Consider the following 16,046-nt stretch of genomic DNA (forward strand, 5'->3'; position numbering starts at 1 on the left):
GAGAAGAAATGTGTTCCTTTTCCTCTTTTTCATATTATATTAAGGCAACACTATAGAAAAGTACATCACCAAAATCAATGGTGGTACTTGTTATTGACTGACATATTTATTGATTGATTAACTGATTAATTGCAGTAGTTCATAGATCATTGACAATTAATACTGTACATTTAGGCCATAATTGCCCACTTTTATATTATTTTATATATATTTATCTCTCTCCGTTGTGTCAAAAGTTACATTTTATATGTTGTATTTATCTGTGATGCTAAACACGAGATAACAAATATAAGTGGTATGTGTGGATGGCGTAAAGGACATTGTACGGCGAGTCAGAGGGCTCAGTAATCGCGTTTGGTTGGTCGGAGCAGACATGTCGGAGCAGGAGTCTCTGAAGAGCTCCAGCGCGAGGAACCGCGGAGGAGTACAGCGGGTGGAGGGCAAACTAAGAGCCAGTGTGGAGAGAGGGGACTATTATGAGGCCCATCAAATGTACCGGACATTATTCTTCAGGTGAGCCGTATCGTTTCTTACAAGAATAATAATGACTGGCCCGGGCCCTGTGGCTTCCAGATCTTTCTTGTTGTCAACCTAGCGCTTACATCGGATGTGCTGATTGGCCAACTCCTCATCCTGACCCGCCCCTTGAGTCACATCTAATCCGAGATTGGATATTCCCGATGTCATTCATGTCAAAATATCAGCGTGAGCCTTGTAGCTACATGCTAATCTGAAGAACAAGGTTGATTTTATAAATGCACCATCTGTCAATTACACTATAAAATAATAACACTTAATCAAAAATAATGTTGTATAAAACGACAGTGAGATTAACATGGACAATTTTTTTAATTTAGGCATTTTAATAATAGAGCTTGTAAATGCGAAATTTTAAGATTAAAGTCTCTCTCTAAAATCCTCCGATAAATTCAGACCCATGTGATAAAGACAGAAAAAATAAATAAATAAAAATCTTAAAACCATACCTTCCATTTATTCTTCCTTTTGTTGACATGCTGTCTAGTTTTGCCATTTTAGGCTCTCTAGCGAGCCGTTATACATTCAACCTTTCTAGACAACGTTTCCATGAGCTTCAAATCTATTAAGTTGTCAGCCAAGATGGCATTTATAGGCATTGCTTTGTATTTGATGGCCAAACATCTTTTAATCACTATCTTGAGACAAAAAAAAAAAAAAAACACCAGTATCAAATAGTACATCACATTACAAATAATAGAGTAAAAATGTCAGGATGATGCAACTGTGCTGACATAATAATGAAAAAAAAGCAGTTTTAGTAGTCCAAGATAATAATTTATCACTGTTTCTTAGTAATGGAATAACAGCGTATTCATATTTGATAAGTCACAAGGTGCAGTCTACATGAAGGAACCTTTACAGTCTATGGAAGGAACATACAGAATAAAAAAAAAAAAAAAAAAAAAAAAACAGGAAATGAAATCAAAGAAAGGATCCCTGCAGACCTTCATGACTGTGTGTCAGATTCAAATAAAATATCAGAGAAATGTTACCTTTTATGGCAAAGTTAATTCAGGTTGTAAAATGTCATGAGATGGAAATCCCTGAAAATTCATGGTATTTGTCATAAAAAAAAACATAATTCTGAGACATTCTTGTTAAAAACATTCTTTGGGTGCAGGTACATGTCACTGTCGAAGCATGCAGAGGCCAGAGAGTTGATGTACAATGGAGCGTTGCTTTTCTTTAGTTATAATCAGGTACGTGTTCCTCTGCTATCAGTTTTACCTCAGTCAGAAACTGTAATTTATCCTGCAGTTAATGTTCCCAACAGTTCAGAACAGACTTTTTCCCCTTGTAAGATCTCTTCACTAATGTTTGTTTTCTAACCAGCAAAACAGTGCTGCAGATCTGTCCATGCTGGTACTAGAGTCCCTGGAGAAATCTGGGGCCAAAGTAGATGATGAGACACTAGGTGAGTTTATTGAACATTATATTATTGAGCCTGTTGTGCTGGTATTTGTTTTTAATTTGGCTAAAAGTTAGAGGTGTGGTTATATTTAACCTTATCTGTAATTAGAGCAGAAATTTCCGATCATCCAGAAGGTTTATTTATACATTTTTAAGCAAAAAAATAAATAAAACCGGTGTCAGTCTCAATATTGGTCACATGACATTTGACAAGGCGCAGGTGCAAAACTAAATGTATGAATTAAGTTTCTTTTAACTGAGAAATTAAATGCACTTGAAAATCTGCATAATAATGACAATATTGGTTAACATCATATTGCAGATGAAATAATACAGAATGTAATAAATATTCAATATATCCTACACAGAAGTATAGCTCACATCCCACTATTTTCATCTTTAATTGTGCAATTCTTACATTCTTGTGTTTGTTCTAGAGCATTTAGCTAAACTCTTCAGCCTCATGGACCCAAATTCACCAGAGCGGGTGGCGTTTGTCTCTAGAGCGATCAAGTGGTCATCAGGAGGGTCGGGGAAATTGGGCCACCCTAAACTACACCAGCTGTTGGCGCTCACATTGTGGAAAGGTAAAACACACATGACAATAAATGATCAGCTAAAAGAACAATCAGCTGCTTTGAGAATGGAGAACCCACATCATTTCTTTTATTTGCATTTAGAGCAAAACTACAGTGAATCACGCTATCATTTCCTGCACTCATCTGATGGAGAGGGCTGTGCACAAATGTTGGTGGAGTATTCTTCTGCACGAGGATTTCACGGAGAGGTGGACATGTTTGTAGCGCAGGCCGTCTTACAGTGAGTTCTGGAGTTAAAACATGCTATTTTTCATTTATTCATCACAATGCAGTTCCAAACCAGTTTGACTATTTTCTTCGGCAAAATACATAAGCAGAAATGTAAGAAAAGAATGTGTTGGGCACTCTGCTATACAGAGTGGAGAAGTGAATCGGGACTGGACTTGTCTAGCTCCAAATTAAAAAAAAAGAAAAAAAAAAAAATATATATATATATAAATATATATATATATATATATATATGTGTATGTGTATATATACACCCATGCACTATATTTCATGTCTTCCAGTGTCATATGATAGTTTTGTGTGAGGAACAGACCCAATATTAATTTCACAGGAAACCTTGCTTTCTGTTGTTCACTTGTGTTCAGATTTGACATCTGATGTTTCAGGTTTGATGTTGTGACATTAGTGCAGTCTTTATTAAGGTCAAACCTGATGTGACCTGTCTAACGCCATCATGTTTGAGAGCTACCGCAGGGAAGTCATGTCTCTGAATGATTACATGCATAAACTTTGTTTCCAGGGATGAGGGAACGAGATATTGCATCAATAGCTGAGGCTATGCAAAACATCTTTCTCCAAAAATACTGAAGCCTTGTAAAACACTGGCCAGGGGCCAATGGCATTTGAGTGCACATAAATGATGTTGGGCTCTCTGCCTGTATAAAGTGGTGTCGATCACCAATTTGTCAGAATCTTTTGACGGAAGGTAAAGAGGCATAGCACATCTTAGAAGTTTGTACTCAATGTCTCATTCCTTCATCTTAGGAAAAATTAGGTTATGCACCTGAGATGTTCCCTTTCAATCACTTGACATTGCATCAGTAATGGACTCTGGGCCACATTGTCTTATCACTTCTTATAGTACCCAACCTGCCTGGCTCAAGAGTGGAGCTGTGTGAGAACACCAAGTATAGGGCCGTTTCTCAATATGCATTCTCAAGGATGATTTATTCTCCATACGTCCGTAACTTCGCTTGGGTACGTGTGGCAAATATGACATCATCCCGGTGCTGCCAAAGTTCGCTTTGTGCACAGCATTTTTTTTTTTACTTTCCCAAGACTTCCAAGGCAAGTTTATTTATATAGCATATTTCGTACACAATGGTAATTCAAAGTGCTTTAAATAAACGAAAGTTAAATAAACATGAAGAAAAATAATAAAAAAAAATAAAACAAGCAATTTTAAAACTTTTAAAAGTATTAAAACATTTTACTTAAAATTGTTTTAAAAACAGTTAGAAAATGATTTTACATAAATAAAAAAAAACAGTGTAAAATCAAGTTCAGGTGATTCTAGCCGAACATGCATGTCAATGCCGGCATTTGTGTGAAATAGCAGCAGTTTAATGTGAAGTTTAAACTCCATCAGGGGCTTTTTGACCCTTTGAAGGAAACCAATGCATAGGTTTTTTTTTGCATAGTTTGTTCAAGGCTTTTTATTTGAAGTACGTTTTATTTTTATTGTATAAAAATAGAATTAGAATTAATTTAGATACTAATTATTCACTATTTACTTAAATTGGTCTTGTATTTGATGCACAATAAAGCCAATAGTTTAAGATTGTTTTTAGTTTTTACATAAAGAAATTGTTAATTTATCAACTCATTCATCAGAAATCTTGTGCCGGAAAATGACTACTACTCACCGGTGATTCCAGATTGTTTTAGAAGACAGTTATTCCTGGTCACTCCCTGTTGTTTCAAAGAATAGTACAATAGTGAACACGACAAGAATAAAAGCCTCATCCGTTTGGGAAGGATGCGCACGCAGTTAATGCAGGTTCGCGAAGCGGAGCCAGGCGAAAGTATAAATCTTGCTTTAAGCGATCTTGTGTTTTCCCACTTCGTTATCATCAACCGCCGGAGTTTGATTCCAATACTCAATAACACATATACAGAGTATGAGTGCCCGGATGTGTTCTTGATGTGTTCAAACCGTTAGAAATCCCAGAAGATGCTGTGGGCAGTTGACGTACAGAAGCCTGTCAGCGTTAAGGTTTTTTTTTTATTTATTTTTTTATTCCCACTTCAAGCTTGCAAATGTGATGGCTTGTGAAAATAAACATTTGTTTTGTCAAGAAAGACCTGGGGGAGCCTGCGGTATTTTCTTGGCATTTTAAAAAGAATATTAACATTGACAAAGCATGGACCATGTGTCTTTCCAAGTTCGTTCTTTTAAGGTAGCCTGGCTAGACCGGTCTCCACGAGAATGCAAGTCCTTTCTTTGCATTCTTGGAATTGAAAAAAGTTACTAGATCTAGTTACTAGAGAAGTTACTAGACTGGTGGGTGAGACCAAAACAGATGGTTGTTTTTGACCTCATTACCTGATTGTGTTTAGGTGTGGGGTCAGGTAAGGGGCATCATTTTAATTGGTTTAATTTAGAATCAACAACCATTTTGAAAACGTCGACTTTTGTTTTGCGCGCAGAGACAGCACCTATGATGTGAGCAAAGACACATGTAGGTATTAAAACCAAGCAAAAGTCACCATGCAAACATTTCCCCATAACCAGGATGAAGCCATTTCTCTGGTAGAATAGGTTCTTACTCTAATCGGGGAGTGCAAGCTCTGAGAATCATAAGCCAATTAAATGGGCTGTTTTGATACAGGAAGCCTGTAATGTGACCCCGAAAAGCTGCATAAAAAGCCTTAACTGGCGAGAGAGCTGAATATAGATATACAGTTCCCTAACAAGGCACAAGATGTGTGAAGAATGTTCATCTCACAAGCTAGCCCCTTCGGGAGAAAACTAAGGCCGATAGCCTTATTACCTAAGCTCTGAATGGTGTCGAGAGCACTTTCAGCACACTTTAGGTCCATCAATTTTCTAGGTTTTAATTGACTACATTGTATTACACACCTGAACCCGTGCTGGACACATCTGTCAGGATTCTCTTTCACTTGGAAATCTTGCCCATGTTCACATCTTTTTGAGAAAAGCTGCGTACTGTCCATAGTGCCAGTGCACTGAGGTAGCTGTGTGTCACCACAGGGTGCATATGTAGCAACTAGAGGTATTCCAGTTGACACTACTGCCGTTAGGCCCAGTGCCTTCTGAAAAATCTTGAGGATAAGAAAACTCCCTGGTTCATCAATAACCGGAGTGTTAGGGGCTCTCTCAATGGCGGAACCTTTTCATATCTCTTAGAAGTAATGGCAGAAGTTCACATTTTTTGGCATGTTTGCACCATAAGAATTGGGAAAGAATTCAGTTCTAGGAATGCATTTGGGGGAACTAAAATAGCTCCTAATACAGAGCAGGGTCTAACCCAGCATAAGAGGAACTACAAGTGATGAAAGTGATAGTGTACATTGATTTAGGGCTGCCTGCAAAATAGAAAAATGGCTAGAAAAAAAGAGAACATTTAATAACATGTTTTTACTTCAACTTACAGTCATGCGTTTATTGTCTTCATGGTTAATCAAAGCATTTATATCTTCCTTTTTTCAGCTCATTTAGTTCTTGGGGAACCTCCATGGTTCCTATAACTATCCGGTGTGAAAGCTCCTATTGTTTTTGAGTGCTCCACTATAATAAGGGCTTGCATGGGTAGGGAGTTCAACTCTGTGCTTAAAAAGGAAATGTGCTGGCTAGGCTCCAACACATTTTTCGGCATACTGATGTTTAACCCTAAAGACTGCATTCAGATGTGCAGTAGAGTCTTGTGTTCACCTAGATCTTCACTGGGACATTAGTAGCCAGTCATCAAGAGAATTCAAAACATTCTCAAAAGGGAGAGAGCAGCATTGTCAATTCAATACTATTCAATGTACCTTTATTTTCGGTACATTGTTCCTTCAAATTGAATTGAATGCAGTCTGGGTCATCTGGGACAAGGGACCTTCAGGTCCACCGAAATAAACCAGTCTTTTGGATGAACATATAAAGATGAAGAGATGAAGTTCTCTTCAGCAAAAGGTGGCACATAGCATCAGGTTCTTTGCGCTGCAGCTTAGGGGTGCGCGATAAATATCATACGATCATTCGATCATTCTCTAATCAGCAGTAAATTCCATCAGGTGCGTGATTTCACATAGAGCAGCTGTTACTTCACGGAGCCGTTGTTAACTGAGAAGATGCGCAAATCCACGTTCATTATCATCGTTTATTTGTGCAAGTACTCAGTTAACAACGGCTCTGTGTAGTAACAGCTGCTCTATGTGAAATCACGCACATGATGGAATTTACCGCTGATTAGAGAACCGGCTTTACTGACGAGATGCACATTAATTATCGTACAATATTTATCGCGCACCCCTACTGCAGCTTAACCACAAACAAGTTATTCCACAGCCTTGGAAAGTACACAAAAAAGCCTGGGAAGGGGCTGAGGTTAACTCGGCCACAGTACAGGCGAGAGATGCATGTTGGCGTGAGCTTGTTGCTGAAAGGCTCTTCTGCTGGTTCTTCCATGTAGAGCCCTGCGCGGGACTGTTTTCTTCATCCCGCTCCCGACGAATTTCTGACCATTACCGCCCGCTCCCGCAACGTACGTGTTTCACTCCCGCCCGCTCCCGCTATATGTATGTCCACTCCCGCCCGCACCCGCAAAACTCTGCCAATTTATTCCCGCACAATAATTCCCGCAGGGAAAAAAAAACACGTATTTGTATTGATATTATTAAAGAGATTCATGGGGTTGTTTGTTTCGTTTCCCTGGCCTGCATGTAAAAAAAAAAAAAAGACAAAACACACAATACATTCAAATATAATTTTTTATAACTTTGCACATAAAAATAGACTGCTTTGCAAAAAAATATACATAATATGATAAACTAGGCTACAAGAAAAACAGTTTTACAATTATTAGCCAAATGTCGCAGGTATTCTGTTTGAAAAATACAAATAAGAATAAAAACATTCAAACTTAGGCAGTGCTCAATAACACTGGCATCATCACGCCTCTTGACCTAATTAACAAATGGCAATGAGGGGCTGTGCTCAAAAAACAACACTAATAAATAACATTAGGTTATTTTCTACATCATCTATTGACATCTTCTCCATCATGTCGCTAGGCAACGCCCATTCCCGCCCGCAGCAAAATTCAAACCGCCCACGCCCGCGAGATTTGCATTGGGTCCCGCGGGACACGGCGGGACTCAATCCCAATGCAGCCCTCTACTTCCATGGCAAAGGGAGCGCAAGAAGCAGAGTCATCCCCCAAAATGAAGGCAACCATCCTGAGACTCATGTCTTCACATTGAGGACTGTCTGTGTCCCTGAGATGCAGCACTGGCAGAACACACAGTTCTCATGGCCATCGGACAGCTCAGTGGGACCCTTGCAAAAGGGTCAGTTTGAAGAAACGTGCCTTTAGGAGCAATTCGCTTTTGTAGACCGGAAATTATGCCCTTGTCTTCTCACCGGAACTTGGTAGGCAAGCAGCAGGTGTCAATTTGTAGCACCATTATCTGCAGAGGTGCTTCTCCATGATGAAATGGTGTGAAATCAGTGTGTGAAGGAGAAATATTTTAAGCGATTGGTGTTTGACAGCACTTTATACAGCTAGAGAGCCTGTCATCTTAGAAACCCTTTGGCCAGAGTTTTACACTGCTTCCAAAGTTCAGTGAGTGAATTGAAAATGAAAAGAAACTTTAGTTCAGGTCTGTTTCTCACAAAGAACTATCTTATCTTCTTATTCAGAAGAACTGTAAAATAGTGCAGGGATCATATGAACTGTTTTATGATGTTTGAACTTCTACTTTAAGGTGTCGTCCAACTGCTTTTTAAAAGTGAGTTTAAGGGCAACGATTTAAGCTTGAAGCGAAATTTTTTTTTTTGTCACATCTAGTAAATTTATGTTGGTTGATTTTTTTTTTTTTTTATTGGCTGGTATACACCTCAGCATCTTTTCTTGCCTGCAGGTTCCTTTGTCTAAAAAACAAGACAAGCGCATTGGTGGTGTTTACCACATACACACAGAAGCATCCGTCTATAGAGAAGGGACCTCCGTTTGGGCAGCCTCTGCTGAATTTCCTGTGGTTCCTCCTGCTGGCTGTGGACGGGTGAGATACTGTCCTGTATTCACAGCATCAGGCCCTTTGTGTCCATTTTTTTGAATGCTTTATGTCAGGGGTTCTTAACTCTGGCTCTGCTCCAACCTTGATCTTCCTGTAACTTTCTACTAATCCTGAAGACCTTGATTAGCTTCTTCAGGTGTGTTTCATAAGGATTGGAGCGAAACCAGAGATTGACGTCTTATTGGGAGATGAGAGGGTGGAACAAAACAAATAACCAGTCTTTGGATGATTGTGGTTTTATTTCCAGTGGGAAGTTGACGGTCTTCACAGTGTTATGCGAGCAGTATCAACCATCACTGAAGAGGGACCCTATGTACAATGAGGTGAGTTAGTGATAGTAGTGCTCTTAGACACATCACCAACAAGCTTTTTTTCTTTTGTAGTATCTGGAGATACAAGGATAGGCAGAATGACTGAAACACTAGTTCTGCTCTTGACCTAATAAGACGTCTGCATCTTATAACACTACACAAATACACACAGAAAAACATGTTAAAGGTTGCAGGCATTCAACTTCATTTTTCAACTTTATTATAATGTACTTTAAGACTTTGAAATGTTGTTTATAATGCACAATATGTTGTTCTCTTGACCTCAGTATCTGGATAGAATAGGACAACTGTTTTTTGGAGTGCCACCTAAACAGTCATCATCATACGGTGGTTTGCTAGGTAAGAAACATCCCTACCACTGTGTGACTACTGATCATGATTCATGATATGAAAAAGTGTTAAAAAGTGAAATGAATGACATGCATGCTATGCTGAATTTTGTCTTTGAGCTGTAGAATATGTTCGATCTTTTAATGCAACTTGATTTCTGTAGAGAGCATCTTATTAGAACTTAAATTTTACAGCATTTAAAACATCCAGCTCTCATTGTAATAAACCGTAATCATAACACTCACTGATGCTCTTTTGAATATTTCATTTCAAATACATGCCAAGCAAGCATTAGTCCTTTCCTGTGAGACATCATGCAGGGGTTTGCTGTCGGTTTCATCAATCACAAAAAGAAAATCAACTACTTTCAATTAACCCCTTAATTAGTTCACTTAGCATGATTTAACCGTGTCAGTGATACACATCACCTAAAAGTAGTTAGGCTTGGTGCAACACCAAATTCTTATAAATTGAACTAAACCCTCACAGGTTTCATAATTCTCATTATCACCATAGAGTATTAAGGTAGTAACTCAGTTGAATTAAATTAATAATTATAAACAAATAATAAAAGTACTATAAGGTTGTCCAAACATAACATCACTAGACAACAACATGTAATGTACTAAGTTATACAGTATATCCTACTTTATCTGCATACATACAGTATAGTCATGTATTGCAATATGTATTATATAAAATATTGCAGTTTTTATATATATATGTATATATGGCCTTTCGTTGAAAGCTTGTGAACCCTTTAGTATTTTCTGTTTCTATATTTCTGCATAAATATAACCCAGAACCCAAAGTAGACAAAGATAATCCAGTCAAACAAAGACTAAAAATATATACTTTGTCGTTAATGTATTGAGAAAAATGTTTTAGTGTTAAATATTTGTGAGTGGCTTCCACTATCAGGTGTGACCCCATTCTGCAGCAATAACTGCAGCTAAAAGTTTCTTGTAACTGCTGATTAGTCTTGCTCCATGGCTTGTTGGAATTTTAGCCCATTCATTCCTCAGGAGGAAACCCAACATCACAGAGTTGAAGCAGTTCTGTACCATGAACCTGCTTCAGGTCTTTCTACAACATTTCAATTGGATTAAAGTCTGGAGTTTGACTTGACCGTTAGATTTACTTTGTTCTTCTTTAACCATTCTTCGGTAGAATGACTTGTGTGCCTGTGATTGTTGTCTTTCTGCAGACCCACTTTCTCTTGAGACTTGAGGTGTCTTAACATTTTCCTTTAGAATTTGATGTTGTAATTCAGAATTCATTGATGCAGCAAAACGGGCCCAGACCATGCTATCATCACCAGCATGTTTCACAGATGGGATTAGCTTCTTATGCTGGAATGCACTGTGTTCTTTTCTCCAAACATAGTGCTTCTCATTTAAACCGAAAAGTTCTATTTTGGTCTTATCTGTCCACAAAACATTTGTCCAATAGCCCTCTGGCATGAACACATGATTTTAGCAAACTGCAGTCTGGCAACAGTGCGTTTTTTTTTTTTTTTTTTTTTTTTCTTTTCTTGCAACTCTGCCATGCACATCATGGGTGTTCAGTGTTCCCCTGATGATGGACTCATGAACATTAGCCAATGTGAGAGAGGCATTTCGTTGCTTAATAGTTACCCTAGGATCCTTTGGGACTGTGGGGACTATTTCACGTCTTGCTTTGGAGTGATCTTTGTTAGTTGGTTGTACACAATCTGACTGTGCATTGGTGTTGTTCAGGCTCTTTAAAGATGGTTTCGTAACCTCTTCTAGCCTGATGAGCAACAGCAACTCTTTTTCCGATGTCCTCAGAGAGCTCTCTCCTTTGTTTGTGCCATGATAGACTTCCACAAACATGATCAGACTTTGATAGATCCATGGCTTGTTCTTTAAATAACAGGACAAGTATTGACAGCTGACCATCATGCCACTGATTGAAAACACCTCTGAACAGACGGAGTCTAATCTCACCTTCAAATGAACCGCTAATCCTAATCCCTGATGTTGTTTGGGTCATATTCTTGCAGAAATGTAGAAAATTCTAAAGGGTTCACAAACTTTCAAGCAGCACTGTATGTGTGTGAATTTGTTTAGTTTTTTTATTATTATATGGAAGCTTATTTCTGTCATGGAGCAAAAAAATAAATAAAAAGGTAAATGCGACTTTTTTTATTTTCCGAATTGTGAGATAAATTGCATTTTATTTATTTCTTTTCCCAAGCTGGAAAGAAGTGTGTAAAATAGGTCAAAATAATTTTCTGTACCTACAGTGTTCTTGTTAAGCATAATACATAGGACATAATTTAATCTAATGATATGTTGTGAAGAGTTAAAAAAGAACTGGATTCTGGTTTTCCTTCTTTGTAATAGGAAATCTATTGAATAGCCTAATGGGCTCTGGCGAGGAGGAAGAGGGTGAGGAAGCTCAGGAGGACAGCAGCCCCATTGAGCTGGACTGAAGCATCTGACCGGTGACTCGCTGGTCTCCGACGGTCTAAACCAGCCCCATACCAAACCATTCACTGACGTGAACAACGACCAATCACGCATCTATTTTCAATAACGCTTTGCTGTTATTGTTGGACTTTGTTCTGTGTATAGTTTTTAAAGAATGAGGGTGCAACAATATCAAAACTTCCCAGACTGTTGAACAAAATTCGTAAAAGAGCAGACACCGACGCACTTCTGATGTAATTGTGACACCCTCCATTTGTAATTCTACTGAGCTGATAGTGTCAGGGACCCTCGTTTGTGAGAGGGACTTTCCTGTCCTGCCACTGAGGGTGGTCGCTCGACGTATTAATGAATTGCTCTTAACTTATAATCCGTTCTAATAGACTTTGATAAAAATACTAGTGTGATAGCTCAAAACAAAACAGGGCTTGGTTTTGTGTGTCTACACAGCTAGATCTTACCAGGGATATCACGGTATCCTTGACAGGACATTTCACCACTTGTATGTGTGAGGATGAGAAAAGCACAGATCTTACACGTGTGCGAGCGGGTAGATGAATGCATGTTCGTGTTGATCGGAGTGTGAATGTGCTGTTATAAATGTATCGGTCGCCAAGGGGCCGCTTCATTCTCTGCTGAAGTGTGATTGGATGGAATTAAAGAATAGATGGATGTAACATAAATAGATGGGTCCTGTTTTCTTCATTACTGTAGAGCTTAAACCCAACATGATCTAACAATTGTTGCTAGTTATGACTTTATGGGGTTGTACAGCAGTATTGGTTAATATCAACCAATATCCAATTAGCTATATGGGCATTGCTTTGGAAAACTGTTTTAGGTAATGGAGGCTTTCTTAAATATTGCAGATAGTTAATAGACCAATGCAATGGCAATTACCGCCACAGGGATGACTTTTGCAGCCAACACAGAATTGAAAACAAGGCAGAAAGTACATGATTTAATGCATTTAATTACATAGGACCTGGTTAGGAAAAAAACAAACTGTACAAAAACAAGTGCAAACTGATATGACAAATAATATTCATAGATTTTAGCCTAGACTGTAGAATTTTGAGCCAATAGGAAACTACAGGTTAGTTTCAGTAATCATTTCAATATCACTATTAGATATATGAATGTCAAACGGTGTCAGGGTTTCTGACAGAATGTCTCCACGAGCGCATCAGGCTCTGGACTGGAGAGACAGACGTGTCGTCATGTCAGACAGATGGCTCAAGTCTGCCAGCTGCGCCTGATGTTTGATGTACTCGAGAGTCCGAACCTGGAGAGAAGGACAGAAAGAGGTTAAGGCTTTGTACTTGCCGCTGAATGCAAGTGCGATTGTGCGTACGACTAACCGACGTGCGCGTGTCACAGAAGCCATGTTTGTGGCTCAGGTTCCACAGGTTGACAGCCAGCTGATTGAGTTTGTTGTTGCGTAGATCACCATGAGCCAACAGACAGCCGAACAGAGAGAAAGCCAGACTGCCCTGCCTGCGTACTCCCTGAAACACACAGAAATAAGCTATCACACCTACAGCCATGCTAAATCATACATGATACAATTATTGAAAATACACGTTTGATTGTTCTGACAATGTGGCTCCAAACAATATTTGGATGCTTAAAATGTCTAAATGTCAAGTGGCACCTGCAAACAAATAATGATGCTCTATAAATTAAAAAATATATATATATTTTTTTTATGTTGTACTGGTACAGCATGAACATTTTACTCTGTAAAAGTGGAATACTTTAAAACTGTTGGGTGTTTTTTTTTTTTTGGTCACTGAAATTGGTCTAAATTGGTCGGTCTGGTCACACAGAAACTGGTCACAAAGAACACGGTGAACTAAAAAAACAACCGTTGGCTCTGATTTTTACTGATAACCAATAAGTATCATTGGTGATTAATCGGCAAACACTATGTGACCCGTGCCTTCAAACTTTCAAATTTTCAAAAATGATTTCTCGTTATTTTCACATTCTACAAAAATGATATATTATAATATGCCGTATTTTTCGGACTATAAGTCACACCAGTCCAAAAATACGTCATGATGAGGAAAAAAACATAAGTCGTACTGGACTATAAGTCGCATTTATTTAGAACCAAGCACCAAGAGAAAACATTACCGTCTCCAGCCGCAAGAGGGCGCTCTATGTTTTCATAGCGCCCTCTCGCGGCTGTAGAAGGTAATGTTTTCTCTTGGTTCATGTCAGATTAATTTTGATAAATAAGTCGCACCTGACTATAAGTCGCAGGACCAGCCAAACTATGAAAAAAAGTGTGACTTATAGTCCGGAAAATACGGTATATAATATAAAGTGTCACAATACTTTCATTTTGAACACTATACTTATTGTATTGTTATATAAATCCTAAAATTGTCTATACCTTGATCGTTCCAGAGACATCCAAAAATGTCTAATTGAGTCCAGCTTCATTTAGAGACAGAATCTCACCTCATCTCGGCCCAGACCCTTCAAATGATCCAGAACCTGTCCGATCAGAGTCTCACACAGCTTGTTGATCTCTGCGATGAATTTGGGATCTCCTCCATAGAGGGTTTCATTGGAATCCACTGCAACAAGAACACACATGCTTACAGTTCCACTTCAATGCCAGAAAGACCTTAAGCTGTTGTGTTTATTAAGCCCCTTTCACACTGCACGTCGGACTTACGTCACCTTATGTGTGAAAGCAAACACATCTCGGGATTGATTCCGGCATTGACCCTGGGTCAGGGACCTAGTAACATTGCCGGGTTCAATCCCGGGACGAGCGCTGTGTGAACAAAAGCCAGATCTAATGCCGTGTCGAAGTGATGATGCTCGTTATCGCACGACTCTTTTACCGGCTGTTTTGAAGGAAGATAAACATTTGCGACAAAAGAATATGTGAAAACCGTAATGAAGCAGAGATCAGTTAGTTCCTCACTTTCCGCGCTGATGCCGAGATCGTTCGCCAGCTTCAGTGAAAGTATAATGTGCTTAACGTTTTCAACTCGTACATTACACGTCACTCCCTGATGTTACGTGTCGTTTACGGGATCTTTACGGGTTGTGTGTGAAAGCACGCACATATCCCGGGTAATCACTGGCAGTGTGAAAGTGCAAAACCTAGCGACCCAGGAACAATTGCTGGAAAACCTTACCCGTGTATTTGCCGGAATCGCAGTGTGAAAGAGGCTTTAGAGAACATGTCTGTATTTATTCACTGCGGTACCTTTAAGAATGGTGTAGAGATAGCTTTCTTGGCTCATTGCTGCTAGTAATGGTAAAGCGCTGATGTAGACGCGGATCTTAGCATCACTGTTGTCCTCCCAGGTGTAGTCCTGCACCATATTCAACAGCCCTCGCACCAGATACAGCACACCCTGCTCCGGATGATCCTACGAGACCAAGTCAACCATCGCACTTAGAGAGATGAGGATAAAGCACTCTTGCAAATATTTATTTATGCATTACCGGCACTACGAGCAGCGTGGAGAAGAAGTTGTTGATGAATTCGAGGAGGAAGGGCTCAGATGAGCGCTGTTTACCCTCAATGCTGATGGTTCGTGGGACTTCTGGCAGAAGACTGACTGCTGCCTTCAGAAACGCATCCGCTGAAAAATGGACACAAGTTTTTACATTCAATATCAAATCACCCAAACTCAGCTGATCATGGCAGAGACTGCTCTTCACACTGATCTGAAGTCAGTTTTGAACGCAAATGTCTGAAAGTTTGAGATCTTTAGGATCTTTTGAAAGAACTCATCGAGGCTGCATTTATCTGATCAACAGTAAAAAATAGTAATACTGTGAAATATTGTTTATATATTAATACGGTTTCAAACATGAGCCTCCGGAAATCATCATAATTGGCTGATTTGGTGCTCAAGAAACATTTCTTATTATTAGCAATGTTGAAATGTTTTTTTTTTTTTTTTTGCTTAATATTTTGTAGTATCAATCTTTCAAAAGTTTCAAGAAATTTTATTTTTAAAGAAATGAATAGGTTTATTCATTACAGACAAAATTAAACTGATCAACCATTACTGTAAAGACTTCTATTTTAAATAAATGTGGTACTTTTGAACTTTCTATTCGTCAAAGATAATTTATCACTGTTTCCACAA

General features: G+C 38.8%; 2 protein-coding genes across 3 annotated transcripts in view; one reads left to right on the forward strand and one right to left on the reverse strand.

Moving 5' to 3' along the window:
• The first annotated feature begins 324 nt into the window (after positions 1–324).
• On the forward strand, positions 325–12,602 carry LOC128024931 (Golgi to ER traffic protein 4 homolog). The gene is made up of 9 exons (XM_052610816.1): positions 325–513; positions 1,661–1,739; positions 1,873–1,954; positions 2,388–2,537; positions 2,631–2,769; positions 8,649–8,789; positions 9,052–9,127; positions 9,403–9,475; positions 11,836–12,602. The coding sequence occupies exons 1-9, from the start codon at positions 374–376 to the stop codon at positions 11,922–11,924; spliced, it is 969 nt and encodes a 322-aa protein (XP_052466776.1). The 5' UTR covers positions 325–373; the 3' UTR covers positions 11,925–12,602.
• A 270-nt stretch (positions 12,603–12,872) lies between these two features.
• LOC128024930 (VPS35 endosomal protein-sorting factor-like) overlaps positions 12,873–16,046 on the reverse strand; it is an 18,609-nt gene continuing 15,435 nt past the window's right edge. For both annotated transcript variants that reach the window (XM_052610815.1, XM_052610813.1), the window contains 5 exons: positions 15,394–15,533; positions 15,152–15,317; positions 14,389–14,507; positions 13,281–13,427; positions 12,873–13,204 (listed from right to left, as the gene is read on the reverse strand). In XM_052610815.1, coding sequence (XP_052466775.1) covers positions 13,106–13,204; positions 13,281–13,427; positions 14,389–14,507; positions 15,152–15,317; positions 15,394–15,533 — 671 coding nt within the window. In that variant the 3' untranslated portion in view covers positions 12,873–13,105. The remainder of the gene's footprint in view (positions 13,205–13,280; positions 13,428–14,388; positions 14,508–15,151; positions 15,318–15,393; positions 15,534–16,046) is intronic.

Source organism: Carassius gibelio, chromosome A12 (assembly GCF_023724105.1).
Source record: "Carassius gibelio isolate Cgi1373 ecotype wild population from Czech Republic chromosome A12, carGib1.2-hapl.c, whole genome shotgun sequence".
NCBI classification, from domain to species: Eukaryota; Metazoa; Chordata; class Actinopteri; order Cypriniformes; family Cyprinidae; genus Carassius; species Carassius gibelio.

What these genes read in the sequence shown, in the direction of transcription:
- LOC128024931 (XM_052610816.1), top strand. Translation starts at nt 374, where the DNA reads ATGTCGGAGCAGGAGTCTCTGAAGAGCTCCAGCGCGAGGAACCGCGGA. An exon ending in GTAGCGCAGGCCGTCTTACA is followed by an intron (nt 2,770 to 8,648) that starts GTGAGTTCTGGA and finishes TCTTGCCTGCAG; the next exon opens with GTTCCTTTGTCTAAAAAACA. An exon ending in GGGACCCTATGTACAATGAG is followed by an intron (nt 9,128 to 9,402) that starts GTGAGTTAGTGA and finishes TCTTGACCTCAG; the next exon opens with TATCTGGATAGAATAGGACA.